A 20,877-nucleotide genomic window follows, 5' to 3' on the forward strand; every position below is an offset into this window, starting at 1 on the left:
ATGGCACTGTTCTCCCACTCTGTCCTGTCCTTTCCTTCGGGATGACGTGAAAGAGAGTCCCCCCTTGTGTCCCTGCCAGCTCTGTATTGTGTTCTATGACAGTGTTGAGCTCTGCTCAGCTCCTGTCTGCCGTCTGCCAGTCATATGTACCACCATCTGTTCTTCAAACCAAGTTATAATGAATGTAGCTCGTGCTTTGTCATCAATCGCTTGATCTAAACATTTAACACTCACTGTTTAAGTCTGGGGAGTTTGTTTTCCTTGTTATGCTAGTTTATGTTTGCATTTAATTATGTTTACATGGTTATAGATTCTTTTGGTCTATGTACTGAAGTATATTTTTTTCATGTGCATGGTGCCAACATCCCTGCTGCAGATATAATTAGACTATGTGCTGTTTGGCACTGACAGAAGGAGAAACGCTGGTCTATCCTTCCTCATCCCTGTTCCTTTTCCGTTTGTGACAAGCTCAGTAACAATCCGCACTGATCTCAGGTCTGTCCACATTACTGTGGCAGAGCAACAGCAACAGCGGCACCTCCTCCATGTCGAGTACACTCATTTCTCGGGAAGCTGTGATCCAATGCTAACTCTGTCATTACAACCATTTAACCGGGGTAATTACCAGCCTCCGTGTGTGTTTGTGGTGCATGGGCCAAGCATGCACCATGCAAGTCAGTGTGGATGTGGAGGGAGAGAGAATGAGCATGACCAGTAATTAAAAGGCATTAAATGCCTGCACTTTTATCCACTGAAGTCTGCACTAAAGCTGGTTGTCTACCCAGTTATCACTGAAGCCGACGGAGAATCGTTCTTCTGTTTTTTTTGTGCGGATTTTTTTTGAATGTTGATTGGCCTTAAAAAGAAGTGCCTTACTCTGAACACACCCAAGCTGCTTGCCATCGGCCCCACCCCACAATAACGGGAAACTTCAAGTCAGAGTCTGAAAGTTGGGTTTCCTAATACAGTCTTTTGGCACTATCTGTCCTATTTGTATTATTAGGTACTATTAAGATAGCAGTCGATCAACCATAATTGCCGCAAATTAAAGTAATTTAATGAATTTATTACCTGGTCACTGGTTAAAAGACAGCTTAAACAAAGACAAAAAGAAAAATGATAAACTTTTTAGATGTGGTAAAAGTATAGTATTTCTACACCAGGCTTGAATAACATCTGTAACAAGTCGACTGACCTGTTAGCTTTCAGATAGAAATGTGGCTCTATCGATTTACAATAGTCGGTCAGTCCAGATGTCTCAACAGCAAAAAATGTATACAGACGTTCTTGCTTCTCAGAGGATGAACCTGAAGGACTTTGGTATCTGACTTTCATCTTGCATCATGAGATTTATTTGTGGCTTTGAGTGAAATGTTGCTACAACTTTCGAAAGGATTGCGGTGGTATTTTGTTTAGACATTCATGGAACCCTCAGGGTAAATTCTAATATCTTTAATGAGCTCTTAAGAAGTGGTAATTTATATTGTTTATAATAACAGTACATCAAGAGACACTGTGAAATGGGTTTCTGGTAGTGATGAACCAACCGAGATACAAACTGTGGCTTTGCTTGTCTTAACAGAGCTCTGTGGCGAGTTTCAGCTCATTATCCGTCTGATGTGCAACTTCTCTTGTGTTGTAATTTTTGGCTACCAAAGAACGTTTTCAGCTCCAAAGCTCCAAAAACCCACCCTACACCCCCTGCTCAGCATCAAAATACATGACTATGTATTTGGTGGAGGATTTAGCAGCTTAGATAAGATATCAGTCACATATTTATATTTGATAGAGGCCAAAAAAGGCTAAAAGAAACATTTTCCCCAAAATGTGATATGTCAGTGTTGTGTGCCCAGCTTGTCTATGCTGCCCCTAAGAGGGCAAAACAATCTGATAATGATTATTATCAACTAGTGCCATCTTCAGATCAAATATTCAATACTCTGGTGTGTGACCAAATACATTTTAAACTAATGTCATTCCCATCAGAATCAACTGTGTGTATTGCAGATCCGCTTTAGCATTTCTATTTTCATTGAGGGTGTATTAGCATGTTGATGCTCATATAGCTCATAGCTCCTCTTTGCATTAGTAAAACTTCACAGAGCCTCTGGCATGGCTGTCGACAGTCCTGTTGTATTGATGTTGTGAAAAACATCTCGCATATCCACTGTCTCACAGGGGAAAACGTCTTCCAGTCTCAATCTGTCAATGTGTGCGGCTGTGTGTGTTTCTCACTGATGGGCTCTGAGCTGACAGAAGTCACCAATAAAGAGCAAACCACATTCGCCTCTCTAATCAGGCACCTCAGACACATACTAAAGCCATTCTGCACACAGCTCCTGCAGCTGGGGCTGGACAATGGAGGATTGGGCCTGAGATTGGAGAGAACGGATCACAGGACAGCTCTCCTGATGAGGAAAGACTCTGTCAGAAAGCATGATCAGAGTGGGAGCCTTTGGACATGAAGTGCCTGTGGTCCGCCATAAACAAAGACACGATACATTAGTGTGGCCCGATGACGAATTGGGGATTTTATTTGCTGTGAATGAGTTTTGTTGATGGTGCGTGTATGAGTGACTGAGTAATGCAGTCTAGGGGCCAGAAATGAATTCAGCAAAGACATTTTGTATCACAAAAGAAGACGTTGTGTATCAGGAAACACACAAACCACTCTGAGCTGCCTCGAATCAACGGGAAAGCTCAACTTTATGCAAATTGGACTTCATAACAAGATCGCGGCCCAGAAGTCGACATTTGTGAGTTTCTGAGGCAGCTGGAGAGAAACAAGCACAGATTTGTTTTCACAATAAAGTTGTTCCTATTGTATGAACTGTGTGGGCTGTTAGATTTACTGGAAAGTATTTAGCTCCTCTCTCCACGAAAGTGAAGCCTAGGGCTTGAACCAGTGTTTAACAGCAGTATCGGTGAAAGTGCCTAAATTTGAATGTGGTTAAATCCTAGTCCAACTGATTATACAGTGAAACATTGTGTGCATGTGCGTGCATGTGAGAGCGGGTGGGCGGTGGCTGAATCATAATCGGCTCCTGTCTGATTCATCGTGGAAAAGCTCTTTGAAGTTGTGAAATTTTAAAAGGTCAATCTGAATAAAAACTGATGAGGAAAATGATTCAATAACAAGCGTTTAATGAAATGTTATTTGTAGTTTAATTGTATAATACAGGATTTAATGTAAATAGACCCAGAATCATTGGGTTTTCAATCATGAGAGTTGTGTTAATAGCATGGTGTAGGAAGGCTGGATTCCAACTAGACCAAGGTGTGTTAGTGCGTGTGAGCATGTTGCAAATAAATATGCTCAATCCCTCCCTATATACACACATAGGTATTTTTCAGACAGTGTATGTTTGCTCTCTGAAAACACTTAATGTAGATATGTGAATAACTTTGTCGCTTTGAGCAGAGACTTGTGTAGATAAGGAACTTTAATCCCAGAACAGAGACCTAAAGTAGAGAATGAGATTAGACAGAAAGGGGAAAGTAGCACCACTAGAGCAGAGATGGATGGATTGAGCACATTTATATTTTTAGACATTTTGCTGCAGCTCTCATTCAGAATATTCAAACCACCCCACAAACTGTTATTATCATCATGTTGTCCATATTGCATTTTTAGTTGTGTGACCTATTAAAACATATTATAATATTTATAAATGGAGAGAAAACATGTTTCTGTGTCTCAGCCTAGTGGAGGTCAGTGTCAGCATGATGACAAAATCAGTCAGGAGCTGCATGCATCGTCACCGCAGCCTTCATGTCCTGTGGGTATATGAGTGATTCTGTTGTCACGCACATGCGCTTGAGAGCACAGTGTGTGTGTGTGTGTGTGGGATAATAATGTCCCTTGTCAGCCTCCTGAAGATTAGCCTCAATGGGAGAAATCCTGCATCACATCCTTCACCTCTCTCTCTCTCTCTCTCTCTCTCTCTCTCTCTCTCTCTCTCTCTCTCTCTCTCTCTCTCTCTCTCTCTCTCTCTCTCTCTCTCTCTCTCTCTCTCTCTCTCTCTCTCTCTCTCTCTCTCTCTCTCTGTGGCTTATCAGCCTCACGCTGGTTTACAGTTGAGTTGACTGAGTCGCTCTTTTCTGGTTTCAGTGCTCAGTTTTTGTTTGTTAAAATCTAATTTGTTTTGGTTTTGGATGTTTTTGTGCCAATTGTGCAAAACGGATTTGTTGGAATGATTATTTATCCCTTTTTTTTCTCAGGGTGAAAATATTCAGAGAAGAAGAATAAGAGGAGAACCGGTCCTCACTGATTCTGGTCCATCATGGACCAGTGAGGTCTTTCACACCCTGCAAGTGGAAGGCAATGTTTTGGGGAGCTAGAGGCCGTAGCACTGTCAGCAGAGTCTGTGTGGAGCCCCTTTTTTCCCTCCTCCCCAGCACCCCTCCGGACATGGGATGCCAGCCCCCTGCACCACGGCCCTGAGCCCTCCTGGGGAGCCATGAACAACTACAGAGACAGAGGGGTCACTTGCACCTCCTCGGACCTTCTTGATGGAGGAGGAGGGGTGTTTCCCCAGCACACTCCATTTCGTCACACCCCCAATGGCCATCCAATCCTCGCAGACCTTGCCCTACAGCCACGCATGTCCGTGCCCAAGATGGGCGTTCGAGCCCGGATCGCGGAGTGGCCTCCGCGTCGCGCACAGTCACGAGAGTCGCTCATTGAGAATGGGCAATTTGGCAGCAATCACTATGGAGATGACTGCTCCACCTCAGTTTCATCCTCCATCTTGTCATCTGATGTCGGGCTGAGGCGGGGAGGAGTCGCAAGGTTGCCACGACGACGGTCAAGGGATGAGTTCAGGCTCGGGGGCTTTGGAGGAGAGAGAGGTTCACCTTTGAGTCTGAGAGTTTTCCCACCGCTACGACAGCGCTCCAACAGCGAAGTGACTCTCAGCGAGCAGGATGAGAACGAGGTGAGTCTTAAACACCGGTAGTTTGGTTCATCTGCTCCAAACAAAGAAAAATATGAAACATGACTTTAGTTTTCTTTGATTTGTGTTCTTATTGACCTACTACAATTGGCAAAAGTGCGCATCTTACCTCTGTTTTAACACATTATGAAAAAGCATGTTTAGAATTAATTAATCAGTCCAAACAAGTGGAGCCATATAAACAAACATAGAGTTTGTTTGGAATTAACCTAACAGGTTTTTTGAGAATTAAATGCATACATGTCATCATAGACTTAAAATTCACTCTCCTTTCTGATCCAAGGTGGAGGCTCGTGGAGGTGGTGGGATGGGGATCCTGTTCAGAGAGTACGGCAGCACCTCCTCCATCGACATCCAGGGCATCTCCGACCAGAGCTTCTTCGACATCCTCAACCAGTTCCACCACGATAGGCCTGACCAGCGCAGCTCAGCACCCGTACGCCTCGGGGAGCCGCTGTGTGCTCCAGACTCGATACCAAGTGCACCGCTTCCCTCTGCCCCCTCACCTGGTCCCACAGGTGGAGACGACAGAGGGACAGGAAAGAAGGACGGAGCTGAGAGAGTGAGGAAAAAAAGTGGCGGGACAGAGATGTCACTGGGCACCTCGTCTCTGTTTAGGAAACTTCGCAGCTCGAGCAGAGGGGAGCTGGATGGAGGAAAAGGAGAGACTAATGACAGTTCAACAGATGGCTCCTACAAACAGTGGGTGTGCCCAAAGAGCTTTGTCCACTTTGACGCCCAGAGCATCCTGTTTGACCTCCACGAAGCGGCGGCTCAGCGTGGCTATGCCACCCAGAGGAGGAACACTGCCACTGGGGCATCAGCTGCCTCAGTGTCCCTGTCCATCTCCAGGTCCTCTGCTCCTAGTGTGAACGAGCCAGTTTACTCCAGCATTGAAGACCTGACTATGAGCCTGGAACCCGCCATAACACCCTCCCTGAGCATGGACCCTCTGGATGGCCCACTTGGAGCCCACAGCTCCAGCCAATTGCTCCTCTGCTGCCCACACTTCCTCAATGAGATCGGGGGCCACGGGGAGCGCAACATCAGCTTCCTCAGCTCGTCAGCAGAGCGAGGAGGAGATGGAGGAGGAGAGGGAGGGAGAGGGTGGCTGAGGAGGAGTAATGCCAGCGTCTCAGTGCTGGAGGTGCCTATTGAACAGCAGGTTACGAGACTGGATAGACTGAAACTGTACAGCATAGAACATGTAGACCTGGGGGCCAGGTACTACAGAGACTACTTCCATGGCAAAGGTAAAACTGTCTCACACACAACAACAAACTACACACTAAGAAGTCTGGACACAATGATTAATCAGTCAAACAACTTTTAGAATCTTAGCAAAAAATATTACTTTCATTGTCTGTACTTTTCAGCAGCAATTATTTATTTAACCATAATTGCAATAATAATTTTACTTTACGATTGATAGAGGAGGTCAGGTTCCCACACATTACCACATCAATATTCATTAAAATAGCAGCACAATTAATGTTATTAGTTTCCTTGTATCTTGTATATGAAAATAACAAAAATAGTTTAACCGGTTTAACTAATTAAACATTCATTTATATTTTGGTGTCACTTTTGGCTCCGGGAAATTATGATGTGTCTTAAATTACATTTAGTGATTTATCAGTTCATTGATGGAAGGATTTTTTTTACATTTATGCAAACTATTCTCCCCTTTTCATAACTTCTCTACAATACGGATCAACTTTGAACTCTGATTTAGGACCCTTTATGTTTAGGTTTTTTGTCTGTGGTTTGTTCACTTGATCTAGTGAGTTTAAATTTGTTTTCATAAGGGGACTGTTGGGCCTCGGCAGCTGTACGCACTCCAGTGAGCGCCATTCTAGTCTGTTTGTGAATTAGATAGTGTAGATGTCGTTTGTGTGCCAGTGTCTCCCGGAGTCACTCCTCACATCATCATGGGTGTGTTAATATCCAGCTGCTGAGCAGAGCGGCCAAACTGGCAGCGCTCCCAGAGATCTTATTCCACATGTACCTGCCGTGGACTCTGAGCAAATTATTCACCACCTGCCTTTCTGCATGATCACAAGTAGCACTTCACAGTGGTCAGTCAGTGCTTTTCCGTACATGTGCATGTGGACATTTCCTGTCAACATCACCTCTTCAGATACTGTAGATGAAACTTCCCAATGGCAAGCATCATCTGGCTGCACCCTAATTAGTGACAGATGATGTGTGTGTGTGTGTGTGTGTGTGTGAGAGGATTGGGCCTGCAGCCAAACAGATAAAGGTTATCGTTCCAAAAATATGTACATCTGCTGGCCTGCTTCCAGCTGGACGCCTGTGTGCGTGTGTGTGTGTGCCTGTGTGCGTGTGTGCGTGTGTGCGTGTGTGCGTGTGTGCGTGCGTGTGCGTGCGTGTGTGTGTGTGTGTGTGTGTGTGTGTGTGTGTGTGTGTGTGTGTGTGTGTGTGTGTGTGTGTGTGTGTGTGTGTGTGTGTGTGTGTGTGTGTGTGTGTGTGTGTGTGTGTGTGTGTGTGTGTGTGTGTGTGTGTGTGTGTGTGTGTGTGTGTGTGTGTGTGTTGTGCCCTGTGTGCATGTCAGAATACTTGACATTTTCACTGCCTCTCCTCCACATGGCGTGGAGGAGAGGCAGCCCTGACTCTTAGCATACACGTCATCCTGGTTCATTCAAGTTAGCGTGGTGAGGAAGAGGAGGAGTGACTTATCAAGCTACTTTCCTCCTCGGGTCTTAACAATTTGCGTTTCGACTCTCTCTCAATGCCAATGGTGCTGGCATTAGCAGGGCTTAGCTTAAGAGCTTTAGAAGAGGACGTGCAAGACGCTTGTGAAGTGTGTTGATAGCGTCTCAGCCTCTTAATGGATGAACATGTTGTGTTATGCCATCACTGCTAATCAGTCACAGAATGTTAACACCACATTTAGTTCATTTCCTGTATTGCTATGGACCAAGACTGAGGACATATTTTTTTCTACATAGTTTTCTCCACACTATTTTCAAATTTATCATTATTTATTTTTTTACAAAGCTCCAACATCAGTGAAATGTCTCTTGTGTGTGAGCCGCAACTTGATTATCATTTTCTCCGGGTTATTCTTGTGTCAGCTGAATCGATTTTTCTAATTACCTTACTATTGATTAGTAGACAGCATATCATTATCTTAGTCTTGTCCTTGACTTCATGCCCCTCCGCTGTCAATCTTCCTACACATTTAATTGTACTTTTATGTAGTTTTCAATCCATTTATTTGAGTTAGGTTCTGAACCTCAGTGCATTTTTGTAACTGACACTAATGCATCTGTATCACCAAGTATCAAAAACTAGTTTGAATGATTGGATAGATTTGGAGTCTTGTTTACTTATTCTTCCCTTTAGTCTGTTTATAAGTCCATCCCGTCATATGTTATGTATCCTTCCAGAGATATAACACAAGCCCATGTTTAAACATAACAATTAATGAATTAACCTTGTGTCCTCACCACAAACTCTAACCTTGTTCTCTACATCTGTCCTTCACCAGACCACTCTAACTACTTCGGGACAGACGAAAAGCTGGGACCAGTGACTGTGAGCGTCCGCAGGGAGAAACTGGAAGACACCAAAGACCTGAAAGACCAGTACCTGTACCGCCTCATCGTCAGGACAAGCGAGGTCTGTTGTTTGTGACTGATGTCTTAATAATGAGTCGGAGAGTAAACGCTCAACTTACTTCCATACCTTCTTTCATTTTAACGAGCCTCTCCACCTGTGACTCTTCTCAACCTGACTGCTCTGATTAGAACCTCCCCCCCCCCCCTCTCACTTCCTCAGTGGAAAATTCCACCTGCCCAGACTCGCTGCGTTAAAGCCAAACCAAACACTGGCTGCTCTGCCCAAAGTGTTTTGGCCTTGCTCGCAGAGGGAGCGCACCCAACCACTTTCCACCTTGATGAATCAAATACTAATGTGGTCAATGATGGGCTGATGATTAGTTATCAAGATTCCTGACTGGCTGACTCAGCTTCCAGAGCATCTAACATAGTTATCCTTTTTTATCTTCACACACAATATTAGTATTATTTTATTCAAATTTGTTAAAAACAAATGCCCATTCTATTATTGATTAGACAGATTTGTTCTTGATTAATTGTTTAGTCTGTGAAGTTTCAGAAAGAAGAGAAAGACACAAATTAAATTCAAGATACTTTATTTGTGCCTCAAGTTGCATTTTGAGGCAGTGAAACACAGAACATAGATAACACTTATATTACTTGCCTAAACAAATAATAATTATCCAAAAACACAATAAAACTTCACAATACACAAGATATAGTTTAAGCCCATTGGTTGCAACAAAGTCCAGCACCACAAAGGCACATATAATGTTTCAATAAGAGCAGATGTTAAAAGTAAGTGCTTTCTTACTGTTTGTTTTACATGCAGGCAATTTAAAATACATTCCATTAGCTTTAAGTGTTCACAGAGGACGTGTGGGGTAGTTGATAATTTGATATGCTTAAAAATGTTCCAGTTTCCCAGTCTCTTAAAATTGATACTTTTGTTTTGCCAAACAATCTCAGTTTCTTTCCTAGAAAAGCAGGAAAATGGGCAAATATTCATCTTTGAGAAACTGGAACCTTTCAATTTTATCTTAGAGTATTTGCTGACTAATTTTCCATCAATCGACTTAATGTTTTTTTAGAGTCTTTTTTTGTTGTTGGACGTTTATAGTGAAGACTTCGTAAGCTGGGTCACAGAGGTCTCACTTCTCTGACGGTTTAATCTGCTCAATATGTATTATATAAACACCTGTCGGGCATTATCAAGGTCACTGAGACACACAGAGGAGTTTGCCGGCGTTCATTGTGTTCACACGTCTTTGTCTGAGCGTGTTCCTCTGTATTTCTGTTGAGGTGTTGTTTTTAGCTGGATTACATGGCTGCCTGGCCACATCACTTAGCCATGGTACAACAATGGAGCCCCTCTGCCGTCTAAGTACACAGAGCTCGGTTAACAGACACCAGCAGTTCACCCAGGCCTACTGTTCCCACACAGAAAAAGAGAGATTGATTGCAGACTATTCTTTCCCCCTCAAGCCACAGCCTCTCTCAAATATCCACCCCCTCAAGTCTTCTAATTCTGTGCAGCGGTGCTGATACAGCAAGGTGGAGCTAAGCCCCCCATTCTCTCCCCCTCCGTCAAACATTACACTCACACTGCGTTGCCCACTCCGCTGACGAGTAGAGACAGTAGCTCCATAACTTCTGCTGGGTGTCAATCAGGATTCATTTCACTCTGGCAGACCCCGATTCTCTGAGGTTCAACTGTCTCTACGGCCCCTGCCAGCTTCAGAGTCTGCCATGCATCTTTAATGAACCTCTTTTTGTGTGTGTGTGTGTGTGTGTGTGTGTGTGTGTGTGTGTGTGTGTGTGTGTGTGTGTGTGTGTGTGTGTGTGTGTGTGTGTGTGTGTGTGTGTGTGTGTGTGTGTGTGTGTGTGTGTGTGTGTGTGTGTGTGTGTGTGTGTGTGTGTGTGTGTGTGTGTGTGTGTGTGTGTTATCTGAGGTTATTATAGTCTTACTGGTTTGAAGCAGGTCAATTTCCCCTCACCAGGGAGCAGCACACTGTGGCAGCACAATGCTGAGCCGTATATTAACCCTCAATACTGCCAGACTTAAAACACACACACAACCTTCACTGTGTGTGTGTGGACTCTGCAGCTTCAGGGCAGTGTGTTTCTGTTATGAGCTGTGAGACTGTCTAATGTTTCTCCTTTATATTACCTGTGGTCCTGTACAGTAGCTCAGTCTGGCCTTAGACTTTTCTGTGAAGGGAAACCAGGACCATTACAACACCATTAATACTCAGACATAGACAGTTTTATACATGTGAATGTTAAACATGCTGTGATCGTGTGAATTTGCAGGTTGATTTTAAACATTTATAGTTTTTAAAACCTCAATGTGCTTTCAGTTAACAGTTCTTGTTCTCTCCTTATGTACAGTTGGTGACCCTGAGAGGCTCCATTCTAGAGGATGCAGTGGCGTCTACGGGGAGACACGGCACGGTGCGGGGTCTGCCGCTCAAAGAGGTCCTGGAGCAGGTGGTTCCCGAGCTCAGCGTGTCCTGTTTGAGACTGGCTCTCAGCACACCCAAAGTCACAGAGCAGCTCCTAAAGCTGGATGAACAAGGGGTGAGTTAACTGTCTGTGACTGTATTGACATTTTATTTTCAGCCTTGTGCAATAAAACCAGAAGTTGGATGGTTGATCCCAGCGGGAACAATACCTCCGTTCAAATTGTCCTCGGGCCAAATACAGGAAGTTTACCTGCTCATTCAGGAACAGACTGAAACGACTGCAAAGCAAAGAAACCTGAGTGACTAATTTTGTGTGGGAGCAAAGTATACAATTTGGGCAAGGGAAGTGAAACCTGTTGGGGCGTGGTGTGTTTGAGTGTACGACTATAAAAACTTTAATGTTTAGCAACGTTATCTCACCTTTTATTTTACAGAGGGTGACGTGTAAGGTGGAGGTGTTTTGCCAGTAGACGGGTTTTTGTTGTATGTGCAAGTGGTTTATACAACAATGAAACTGTCCTCTGTTTGTGCGTGTGTGTTCGCGCACGTGCATGCATGTGTGTAAACAGTACGTTACAGTTATATATTTTTTTCCCTTTAACAGTTTTTCGTTTCCATCTGTTTGTGGCAGGGTTGTGTGAGCATGTCTCTAACGTTATCTCTCCTCTGCCTTGTAGTTAAGTCAGAAGCACAAGGTGGGAGTTCTGCTGTGCCGCGCAGGCCAGAGCACCGAGGAAGAGATGTACAATAACGAGGAGGCGTCACCGGCCTTCTCTGCCTTCCTGGAGCTGCTGGGGGAGCAGGTGCTTTTGAAAGGATTCACCAAATACGCCGCCCAGCTCGACACAAAGAGTAAGCGCTTCCAAGACGTGCACCTCTTTTTGTACCTTAGATGTAGAGTCAGGGCCCCGGGAACCCGACTGAGCCTGAGAGAAAACTCACTGAGCATCAACCGAACCCAACAGGCATTTTGTCTTTTGTGTCCGAACCCGACCCGAACACGAATATCCTTTCAAAGTCTTTGTCTGCATCTGTCGGGACCTGCTTGGGCCGGATTTCAACATGAATATGTGATGACAGTTTTATATCTTGGTAAATTCCTGGCAACCGAACTGGTAGAATGTTACCGACACTGAACAACACATTATGTCCGGCCAGAGCAGCACAAAGTCAAGTATGCACATCTTTTTTTGTTTTTAGTAATAACACTACCAGTAGACTGGCACTCATCAGAGCCATGGCCCAGTAGTCCCATTAAATTCAATCAAGCGGCACCAAACTACACACACTTATAGATACCAATCCCCCAAATGTGGTGAAAATGTCAACAAAAAGAAAGATCCTGGATCATCTCCTGATCCGGATCTTGACCAAAGTTGAATGGATCTTTAAACTGTAGTTTAGTAGTAATTCATCTAGTAGTTTTTGTGTAATCTTGCTGGAAAAAATAAAAAACAACTTAAACAGACAGGGGTTGAAAAATAACCCCCTCGGTGGAGGTGATAAATGTATCAATTGAATACACCATGAAACACTTAGCAATTTTATGTTGTGTAGGAGATTCCTCTCACACCAGATCAGTCTATGAAAATGATTTATTTACCCTCACAGTGCAGAGCATTAGAAAAATAGAAAACAAACCAAACTGCTCATAGAAGAAATGTAAAAGAAAACTAGGAAGATATTCACTGGAGCGAAGCAGGAAAAGTAGTAAATCATCTTTTAAACGCCAGAACACATTTTATATCCTTTACTGATGCGGCCTTTGAGCAAAGAAAAAATGCTCCCAGCTCCTCTCCAGCAGTGAGACGTCTCAGTAATGCTCCTGTCATGTCTGAATAAAGCTGTGAGGAATAGGACGGGCCAAGTGTCATAACCCCAGGAGAAGCAGAGTGACAGCCTGTGAGCACTCATGATCCCTGTGAATGTGATTTCACACATCACACTGTGAATCTGTACTTGCAAACTTCTGGCGTGAAACTGAAATATCTCTCCTCCTCCTTCCAGCGGACTCCACGGGCACCCACTCCCTGTACACCACCTACCAGGGCTATGAGGTCATGTTCCACGTGTCCACCATGCTGCCGTATATGCCCAACAACCCACAGCAGGTAAGAGCTTATGAGCACCCTGACCTAGATACAGCAGCATCACCTGGGGCTGCGTGCTGCGCTGCAGGTCAAACACGGGCGTGTTCCGCTAAATAAAGAACCAACGACGACCCTTTGTCTCCCAAAGCCTTTCAAAATCTGTATGTGGTTGTTAGTTAAAGCCTCTTCCCCAGCACGGATTTGTGAAGCGGTAACTCGTGACCTGTTTCGTCTTGTTCATTTCGAGTCCCTTTTCTCTTTTTATAGTCTTTATCCTCTGTGCCTTGGCTCTTGTGTCCTCTCCTACTCACTGGCACTTTCTTTTGCCCTCTCATTCTTTAACGGGATCAGAGCTGGGTGGGGCTCTGTAGTGAGTCGTTCCTTTATGTTCTCCCGCTTCTTTTTTCTTCTGCCTTCCTCCACACTCTCCTGGGTGTTGTGTGTTTGCAGTGTGGGCTGTGTGCAAGTGACCTGTGTGTACGATTTTGCGTGTGGGTATTTTTAATAGTTTGCATACGTGTTTTGCGTGAGAGGCTCACTCGGATGGACGCGTGTGCTCAGACACGAGCCAGAGCTGTGGGTGCTTAGGTTTAGTGTCTTTGCAAAACGTGTCTGCACATCACTTTAAAACAGGAGAAGTTGTATGTTCTTCCCCAAACAATTCAAAATATCATGAACTAATCTTATCAACTGGAAATCTTTACTTTCATTCTACAATATACACAGCAGTGTATTGCTTGTTAGTGAAAACAGCTATTTTCATTACATCATGGTATATGTCTTTGTAGAAATGAGTAATCAAAACAATAGAGAAAAGTGAATTTAGACATTTATTATCAAAATCAACTTAAATATAATTTAGTATAATTTTATAAATGGCGCATTAACTGCAGCAGCAAAGGCAGTCACTTGCTCAGATGAACCTCTAGATGGCAGCATCTGACTTTAAACCCAAGCTGTAGTGCAGGAAAAGAGAGATCTGTTGCAAAGTAGAAATAAAGATTGTTGCAATGATGACATTTACAGTAAATTATTATTTAGTCTTTTTTGTGTATTTAGTATAATACTAAAATACAAAATAGTCATAGTGTTGATAAAAGTTCCAAATTATAAATTAAACCAAACGTCTTTGCTTTAAATGGTTAATTCTAACAATCATAGCTCATGTTTGCGTACAACTCCCTCAAGCACAGTTATCAGACTTCTCCGATCTGCAGCCTGAGTATGTGTGAAGGATGCTCCTGTGGCTCCATCCTGGAGAATCTGTGTATCTGTGGCCAAACAGTGGGCTGGATTACATAATTGGTACTTTCACACTTCCCTCTGCAGATGAAGAGAGGATTGGCAAGCGCTGCGGCACAAACACAGGCTGGACTGTGAGCCATGTTCCCTACATGAACAGAGAGACCGACAAACCAGCACACGCACAGACACAAATAGCACACACACAATCCAAAAAACAAATTACGTAAGGAGCTGCTGTTTGGTGTCTAGTGTAGTGAGCGTCTCAATCCCGTGTTTCGGTTGTCAGACTTTTTATCATTTAATGAGTCATTAGAGTCAGTGCCAATATTGTTTGATAATTTTATTAATTTTGTCCTTGCCCTCCTCTCCCCTCCTCTCCCCTCCTCTCCCCTCCTCTCCCTCTCCTCTCCCTCTCCTCTCCCTCTCCTCTACTCCTCAGCTCCTGAGAAAGAGGCACATAGGGAACGACATCGTCACCATAATCTTTCAGGAGCCAGGAGCGTTACCATTCACGCCTCAGAATATCCGTTCACACTTCCAGCACGTCTTCGTTATTGTGCGTGTGCACAACCCCTGCTCTGAAAACACCTGTTACAGGTAAACAATGAGAAAATACAACAGATAAGCACATGTCCATATGATAAATGAAAACGTGTCTCACTGTGAATCGTCTCCTCCTTCACTTGTCTTTCAGTGTCGCTGTGACAAGGATGAAGGATGTGCCCCCGTTTGGCCCATCCATTCCCAACAGTGTCACCTTCCGTGACCGAGAAACCTTCCGTAACTTCCTTCTAGCTAAAGTTATCAATGCAGAGAATGCAGCACACAAGTCTGAGAAGTTCCACACCATGGCGACAAGAACACGGCAGGAGTACCTGCGTGACCTGGCTGAGAACTACGTGAGCAGCACACCGCTCGACTCAGCCGGGAAACTTAACAACCTTATCTCACTTGCATCTAAAAAACGTGAGCGGTCGAAGCCGAGAGAAGGAGCCGAGCTGGGAGCCGCAGGGGCCGTGGCCTGGAGGGCCCAGGCCCAGGACTTTAGCGGAGGTGCGACGGAGCTGCCCTCTGCCATTGGTTTGTCGGCTGAATACGTCCTCCTGACAGACTGTTCCACCAAAGAGGTGGTGTTTAACTGTTTCTGTGCGGACGTGATCGGCTGGACACCGGAGCGCCTGTCACTAAAGATCTTCTATGGCAGAGGAGACCACATTGCTGTGCGGGTACCGGAGGGCTGTGCGCAGGACATCAGGGAAATGGTGCAGAGGTTAAAGGTGAGAGTTCAGAGCTTGTTCCAGTTCAAGTGTAGAAGATGGTGACTGTCAGACCAGATTTGAGGATTTGAGGCACAAAGTTTGTGGGCACATAAAGTGCAGTAAGGTTTGTATTATGTTTGCATTTATGCAGTTTTATACCTCAGTCCCGGTGTGAGCCAATAGCTGGAGGCATTGTGTTTTTGTGTTGTGTCTGTCCATCCCATTGTTGTGAACACAGTGTCTCTTGAGCATGTTGAGGGAATTTCTTTTGGATTCGCAGGTGAACTGATTCCATTATGGAGGCTACAGCTGCTAACTGTCACTGGATATGCAGCTATGCTCACACACATGCATATACCTGTTTATAATTGTGTACAGTGCAAACAAAGTGGGCAGCCACTTGTGTAATCATTGCACTATAGAGCTACAGTGATCAAAACGTCCACAGAGATCCTTTAGAAGCCGCAGATCAAGACCCATATTCTAGTCCCACAGAGCAAACGCTTGTGTTCAGTTCACATTAAGGCCTTAATGACACGTTGTCAAGTCACTGTGATTAATAGTATGTGATTATTTCAGCTTTATCTTGAAACTCGTTGGAATTGTTTTCATTTCAAGGCTGTGTAAAATCTGCTTTGAAGTCCTGAGCTCTGGGGATTTCCACTGTCGGTATTGGTTTTCATTCCCTGAGAGCTTTTCTAAGACTGTAAACTCAAAGACTGGTGGAAAACAACATCAACGCCGCAGTGACGACAATTACATGAAGAATGTGGTTCCCTTTGAGAACAATGTTTATAACTACTAATCTTAAAAGCTATATTTCAGTTATATTAAATAAGCTTCATATAAAAACAGGTACTCTCTGCCACCGTGTAACTCACTTTCACAATGAAGCTGTTCAATCCCCTGCTGATGAAAATCATTTCATATTGTGACAGTCCCTAAAAATTGTGTTGAATTAAATGCTAGGAAAAGGAGTTTTCCTGGACTCCAGTGAGCTTTGAGTTAATCCAACAGAAATCAAAATATTAAAAAGGTATTTAATCTCTCTGAAAATGTCAAATACATACAGACAATAAACACATGGTTGATATAATTCCAGGTGATGCTTCTTCTTTCAGACAGTGCTATCATGTTGCTTTTGTTTTTAAGATACCCATAGACTATTTTTATCACAAATATAATTTGTTCCTCTTTTTGTCCAGTCGTTGACAGTTGGATGTGAAACGGTGGATATGACTCTGAGAAGAAACGGACTGGGACAACTGGGCTTCCATGTTCGCTTGGACGGCACTGTGGCGGAGGTACCTTCAGACGACCATCTGCCACACCACATCTCATTCTGAAATACTTGTTTGTTGGGAATCTTGGCCGGACATGACTTGCGTGTTTGAAGACTTCGTTTATGGTCTTGTTACTGCAGGTGGAGGAATACGGCTTTGCCTGGCAGGCGGGACTGAGGCAGGGCAGTCGATTGGTGGAGATCTGTAAGGTGGCCGCAGTGACGCTGACTCACGAGCAGATGATCGACCTGCTCAGGACATCGGTCACCGTCAAAGTGGTTATCATCCCTCCTTACGAAGAGGGGGGACCTCGCAGGTGGGTTCACGTCTGAATTTGAGACATGCACTCCAGAAAATGTCCAGACAATTAGTTTGGGACATTTTCCAGTGTTTGTCTTTCACTTATAAAGAACACAGCAGGACATTTTGCGGGTCACACACATGTTCCTAACAAAAGTGACATGAAGTGGGTTGTGCCTGGTTTTTCTGCTGAAATCACATTTTTCACCAGCATTCACGTTTTTGTTTCCATCTATTTGGGACCGGCATCAGCCATTATCACGAATAGCTCTTGAATCTTGTTGTCTTTCCAAGTTGACATCTTCGTGGACGTCTGCCACATGTGTGTCCCCTTTTTCATCCTGAGCTATTTGTATTCCCTCTGTTCTGGTTTGTCGTGTGTTGGAAACGTCATCTACACACCCACTTGGATATTTTCTGAACATTTTACTAGGGCGCTGGCAAGAAAAAGTTCCCAACTGACTCAGACTTCTGCATTCTCACATACAACCCCTCTGGAAACTCTCAGGAAAATGTCCAGAGTTCAAGGCACGTCTGAAAGCCCCTCTATATTTCCTCTAACCTAAACTGATGTCAGTCGAATGTTGGGACAGTGGCTGACAGCGGAGGTAGGGTGCAGAGCGTTAGCGAGCAGTAGTGCAAGGACAAGAGCGAGCAAGAGTGAGATCGGGACGCTCTTCACTCAAACACACAAAAGCACGGGTGAGATAGTGGCCAGACTCCAATGTTCTGAGAGGATTTTGTGTGGGAGTGTGTGAAAAGAGGAAGCGAGCAAATGGAGAGAAAGAATGAGAAGTGTGGTTCAAGAGGATATCGGCAAAACGAAGCGCAGAGACTAAAAAGAACGAAGCATTTGTTCAACGTGAGTTGAGGAAATGTGTCGTTCTTTAGCAGATTTTTCGTCTAGATTTCTAGTCACGTCGTCTTGTTTCCTCTCCTCCCACAGGCTATTTATTTCCCCGTTTTTCCAACCTTTCATCTGCTCATAAGGCCTTCACATAGAGTAACGAGGCCTTTTGAGACTCTGATGTGGTGTTGGAGAACAGTCACGGAGGTGAAGAAATAACCACAGTGTGTGTGTGTGTGTGTTTCTGACGGAGAACCGGGTCTCCTAAATACAGTGATCGTGGCTGTGTGATCGCGTAGTGGTTCGATTCCTTTAATGTCAGAGGCAGCTTAATTGCACTCAGTTAAATCCCTCTGACACACACACATACACACAAACACACACACTGCCGTGGCATTGGAGCAGCTGATAATTAGTCTTGCATTTCACCCCCCCTTCTCTCTATGTGCCAGGCAAGCAGATTGCATGAGATTAAGGCCTGGAATCTGCAGAAGGGAAAAGAGAGAGCGAGAGAGAGAGACCACAAAAAATGTATAAATAAATAAATGAGTGGAAGTGATTAATTAAAAATGCATGCCCTGTGCGAATGAAAAGAGCGGAAGAGAGGGAGGGTTAGAGGGAGAGAGAGAGAGAGAGAGAGCGAGAGAGAGAGGTATTGAGTTGAGCGCACTGTGAGGACGACGTGTCTCAACACTACCGAGAGTAAGTGAGGTGGGTGGGAGAGAGAAAGAGAGAGAGAGAGAAAGGGGAGTTGTAAGTATCCTTCCTTGCCGTTCTTGCTCGGCTGTGCACTGCAAGATAGAAGGATACAGTGAAGAAGATGTGATGATGATAACCATGTGAGTGTGTGTAAGAGTGTGTGTGTGTTGGGGAGCCCCAGCTGTGTGACCTCAGCAAGTGTGATGGACGAAACACTGCAAGTCATCAGATGTAGACTCTGCTCACTCTAAGGTTTGTTCTCTGTGTGTGTGTCTGTGTGTGTGTGTACACGGTCAGAGCGTGTACTACTATTATGTAACAGTGTGGATATTTATTAAGTGTGTAGTATCTCCTGATTGACTACAATGTCCTGAACATGTGTTGTGTTCCTGTGCATTAATTAATATTTCTAAAGAGAATGTCTCTGTTACACACACTGTTATTTGTAATCAGCTGGGTAAATATGTGTGGGGGTGGGGATGTGGAATGGGGTGGGGGTGTGGTATGTGGTGGGGTGTATCCTTGTTTTGTTTACATCCCTCAAGTGTTGCTAAGAGCTGAATTGATTAAATGATTAAACAATCGACAGAAAAATAATCTGCGACCACAAATTCCAGTCATTAAGCAAAATTATCGAATAAATGCTAAATATTTGCATTTCTTCTTTTCTTTGTCATTTATAGTAAAACGCATATCGCCAAACTGAATCTTTTTTATACTTTAAGTTAGGTTTGGAGACATTCTTGTCAGCCCAGTGAAATTTGTTGAGGTGTCATAATTAGATCAATCAAAGAATTGAAAAAAAATCTACATAATATTTCAGTATATATATTTGTTTTTATTTAAGCAATTTTTTTGAATCCCTTATCCCTACCTTGTTTCACCTCTCTGTAAATTTTTCTTTGACACCATTTTTTCTGCCCTCACCTCTTCCTCCCTCTCCATCTCGGCTTTGATCTCATCTTAAACACATCAGCTGTGCATATTTAATGCCTCCTGCTCTCCTGTTCCAGGCTGTGTGAATAAAATAATGATGATCTTTAGAAGATCTGGTGAAGTGTGGATACTACGAGATAGAGAACATCTTCAGCTGATGGTTGTGTTTGTGTCCTGAGCTGTTAAATAAAGATGATCATCTCTCCAGCTGGGAGCTCTGGCAGTAATATCATAATTGATGAGAATAAATGGCAGCTTATCTTCATCCGGGGGCTGTTTTCCACTAATAATTATTTATTTTTACAGCTCTGACAGAAAGCTTAAGCTTAAATGTGCTTGTGTTATTTTGATTTATCAAGTTTGATTAATCCTTTTTTCAGATTTTTTGAGAAAAAACCCTTGATCTGAGCTTGAGTTTTAATTGCAGTTTTATGAATCTTCTGCTTATACTCAGACCTTGAGTAAGAATCTCTTTGAAGGGATTAGCTATCACGATGCGTGTGCAAACACACACACACTTGACCTCGGTCTCACAGCAGGAAAGATGGAGCCTTGACGTGCCAATAATCAGTTTCCTCTTCCCCCTCTCTCCCTACGTCAGTGTCAGGGGAGCTCATTACTGGTCTCTGTTACATGTCTGCTTTGTGTCTGAGCATCCACTCAGTGTTTTACGAGAGGATGATCATGTGGGGTCTTTCTGAGAAAATGTATTGAGCAGCTTTTACCCACTGAAGCCACAGTTCTGGTTGAGCAGCGGCTGCTTCTCCCCATTGCTTTTCACAATGGCAGGTTGGGAGTCATGCTTTGGATTCTCTTGTTTTGCTGAATGTCTGTTTTGCTCTGTGTCTCTTCAGGGGCTGCACAGAGGAGTACGAGATGAAGACCATGGAGCAGAAGCCAGAACCTGAGCCTCTGGCTGCAGGATACCGACCCTCCCCTCGGCCGACGTGGCGATGGGACAGCCCACCCATCCCTACGGGGCTCCACAGTACCCCGAACCCACAACGCTGGGCCCCCATGGGCCCCCCGCCGCCTCCACTGCCCCGCACACACAAGACCCTGATCCCTGTTCCTTACAGAGACCCACAGCACCTCAACTCCAAGAGGTGAGAATTAGTATTAGTAAGAATAAGTTTTAAAGTGCAGCATAAATAAGCAAAAGAACATGATACTGCTATGTAATGACGATAATTTGATTTATCAATAATGTGACA

General features: G+C 44.1%; 1 protein-coding gene across 1 annotated transcript in view; it reads left to right on the forward strand.

The window, feature by feature from the left end:
* sipa1l3 (signal-induced proliferation-associated 1 like 3) overlaps nt 1-20,877 on the forward strand; it is a 64,059-nt gene that overhangs the window by 32,723 nt on the left and 10,459 nt on the right. The window contains exons 3-13 of the mRNA XM_062385381.1: nt 4,222-4,937; nt 5,239-6,208; nt 8,470-8,600; nt 10,931-11,119; nt 11,682-11,856; nt 13,012-13,115; nt 14,779-14,936; nt 15,034-15,616; nt 16,804-16,902; nt 17,022-17,197; nt 20,518-20,769. Coding sequence (XP_062241365.1) covers nt 4,461-4,937; nt 5,239-6,208; nt 8,470-8,600; nt 10,931-11,119; nt 11,682-11,856; nt 13,012-13,115; nt 14,779-14,936; nt 15,034-15,616; nt 16,804-16,902; nt 17,022-17,197; nt 20,518-20,769 — 3,314 coding nt within the window. The 5' untranslated portion in view covers nt 4,222-4,460. The remainder of the gene's footprint in view (nt 1-4,221; nt 4,938-5,238; nt 6,209-8,469; nt 8,601-10,930; nt 11,120-11,681; nt 11,857-13,011; nt 13,116-14,778; nt 14,937-15,033; nt 15,617-16,803; nt 16,903-17,021; nt 17,198-20,517; nt 20,770-20,877) is intronic.

This window comes from Platichthys flesus, chromosome 4 (assembly GCF_949316205.1).
Source record: "Platichthys flesus chromosome 4, fPlaFle2.1, whole genome shotgun sequence".
NCBI lineage: Eukaryota > Metazoa > Chordata > Actinopteri > Pleuronectiformes > Pleuronectidae > Platichthys > Platichthys flesus.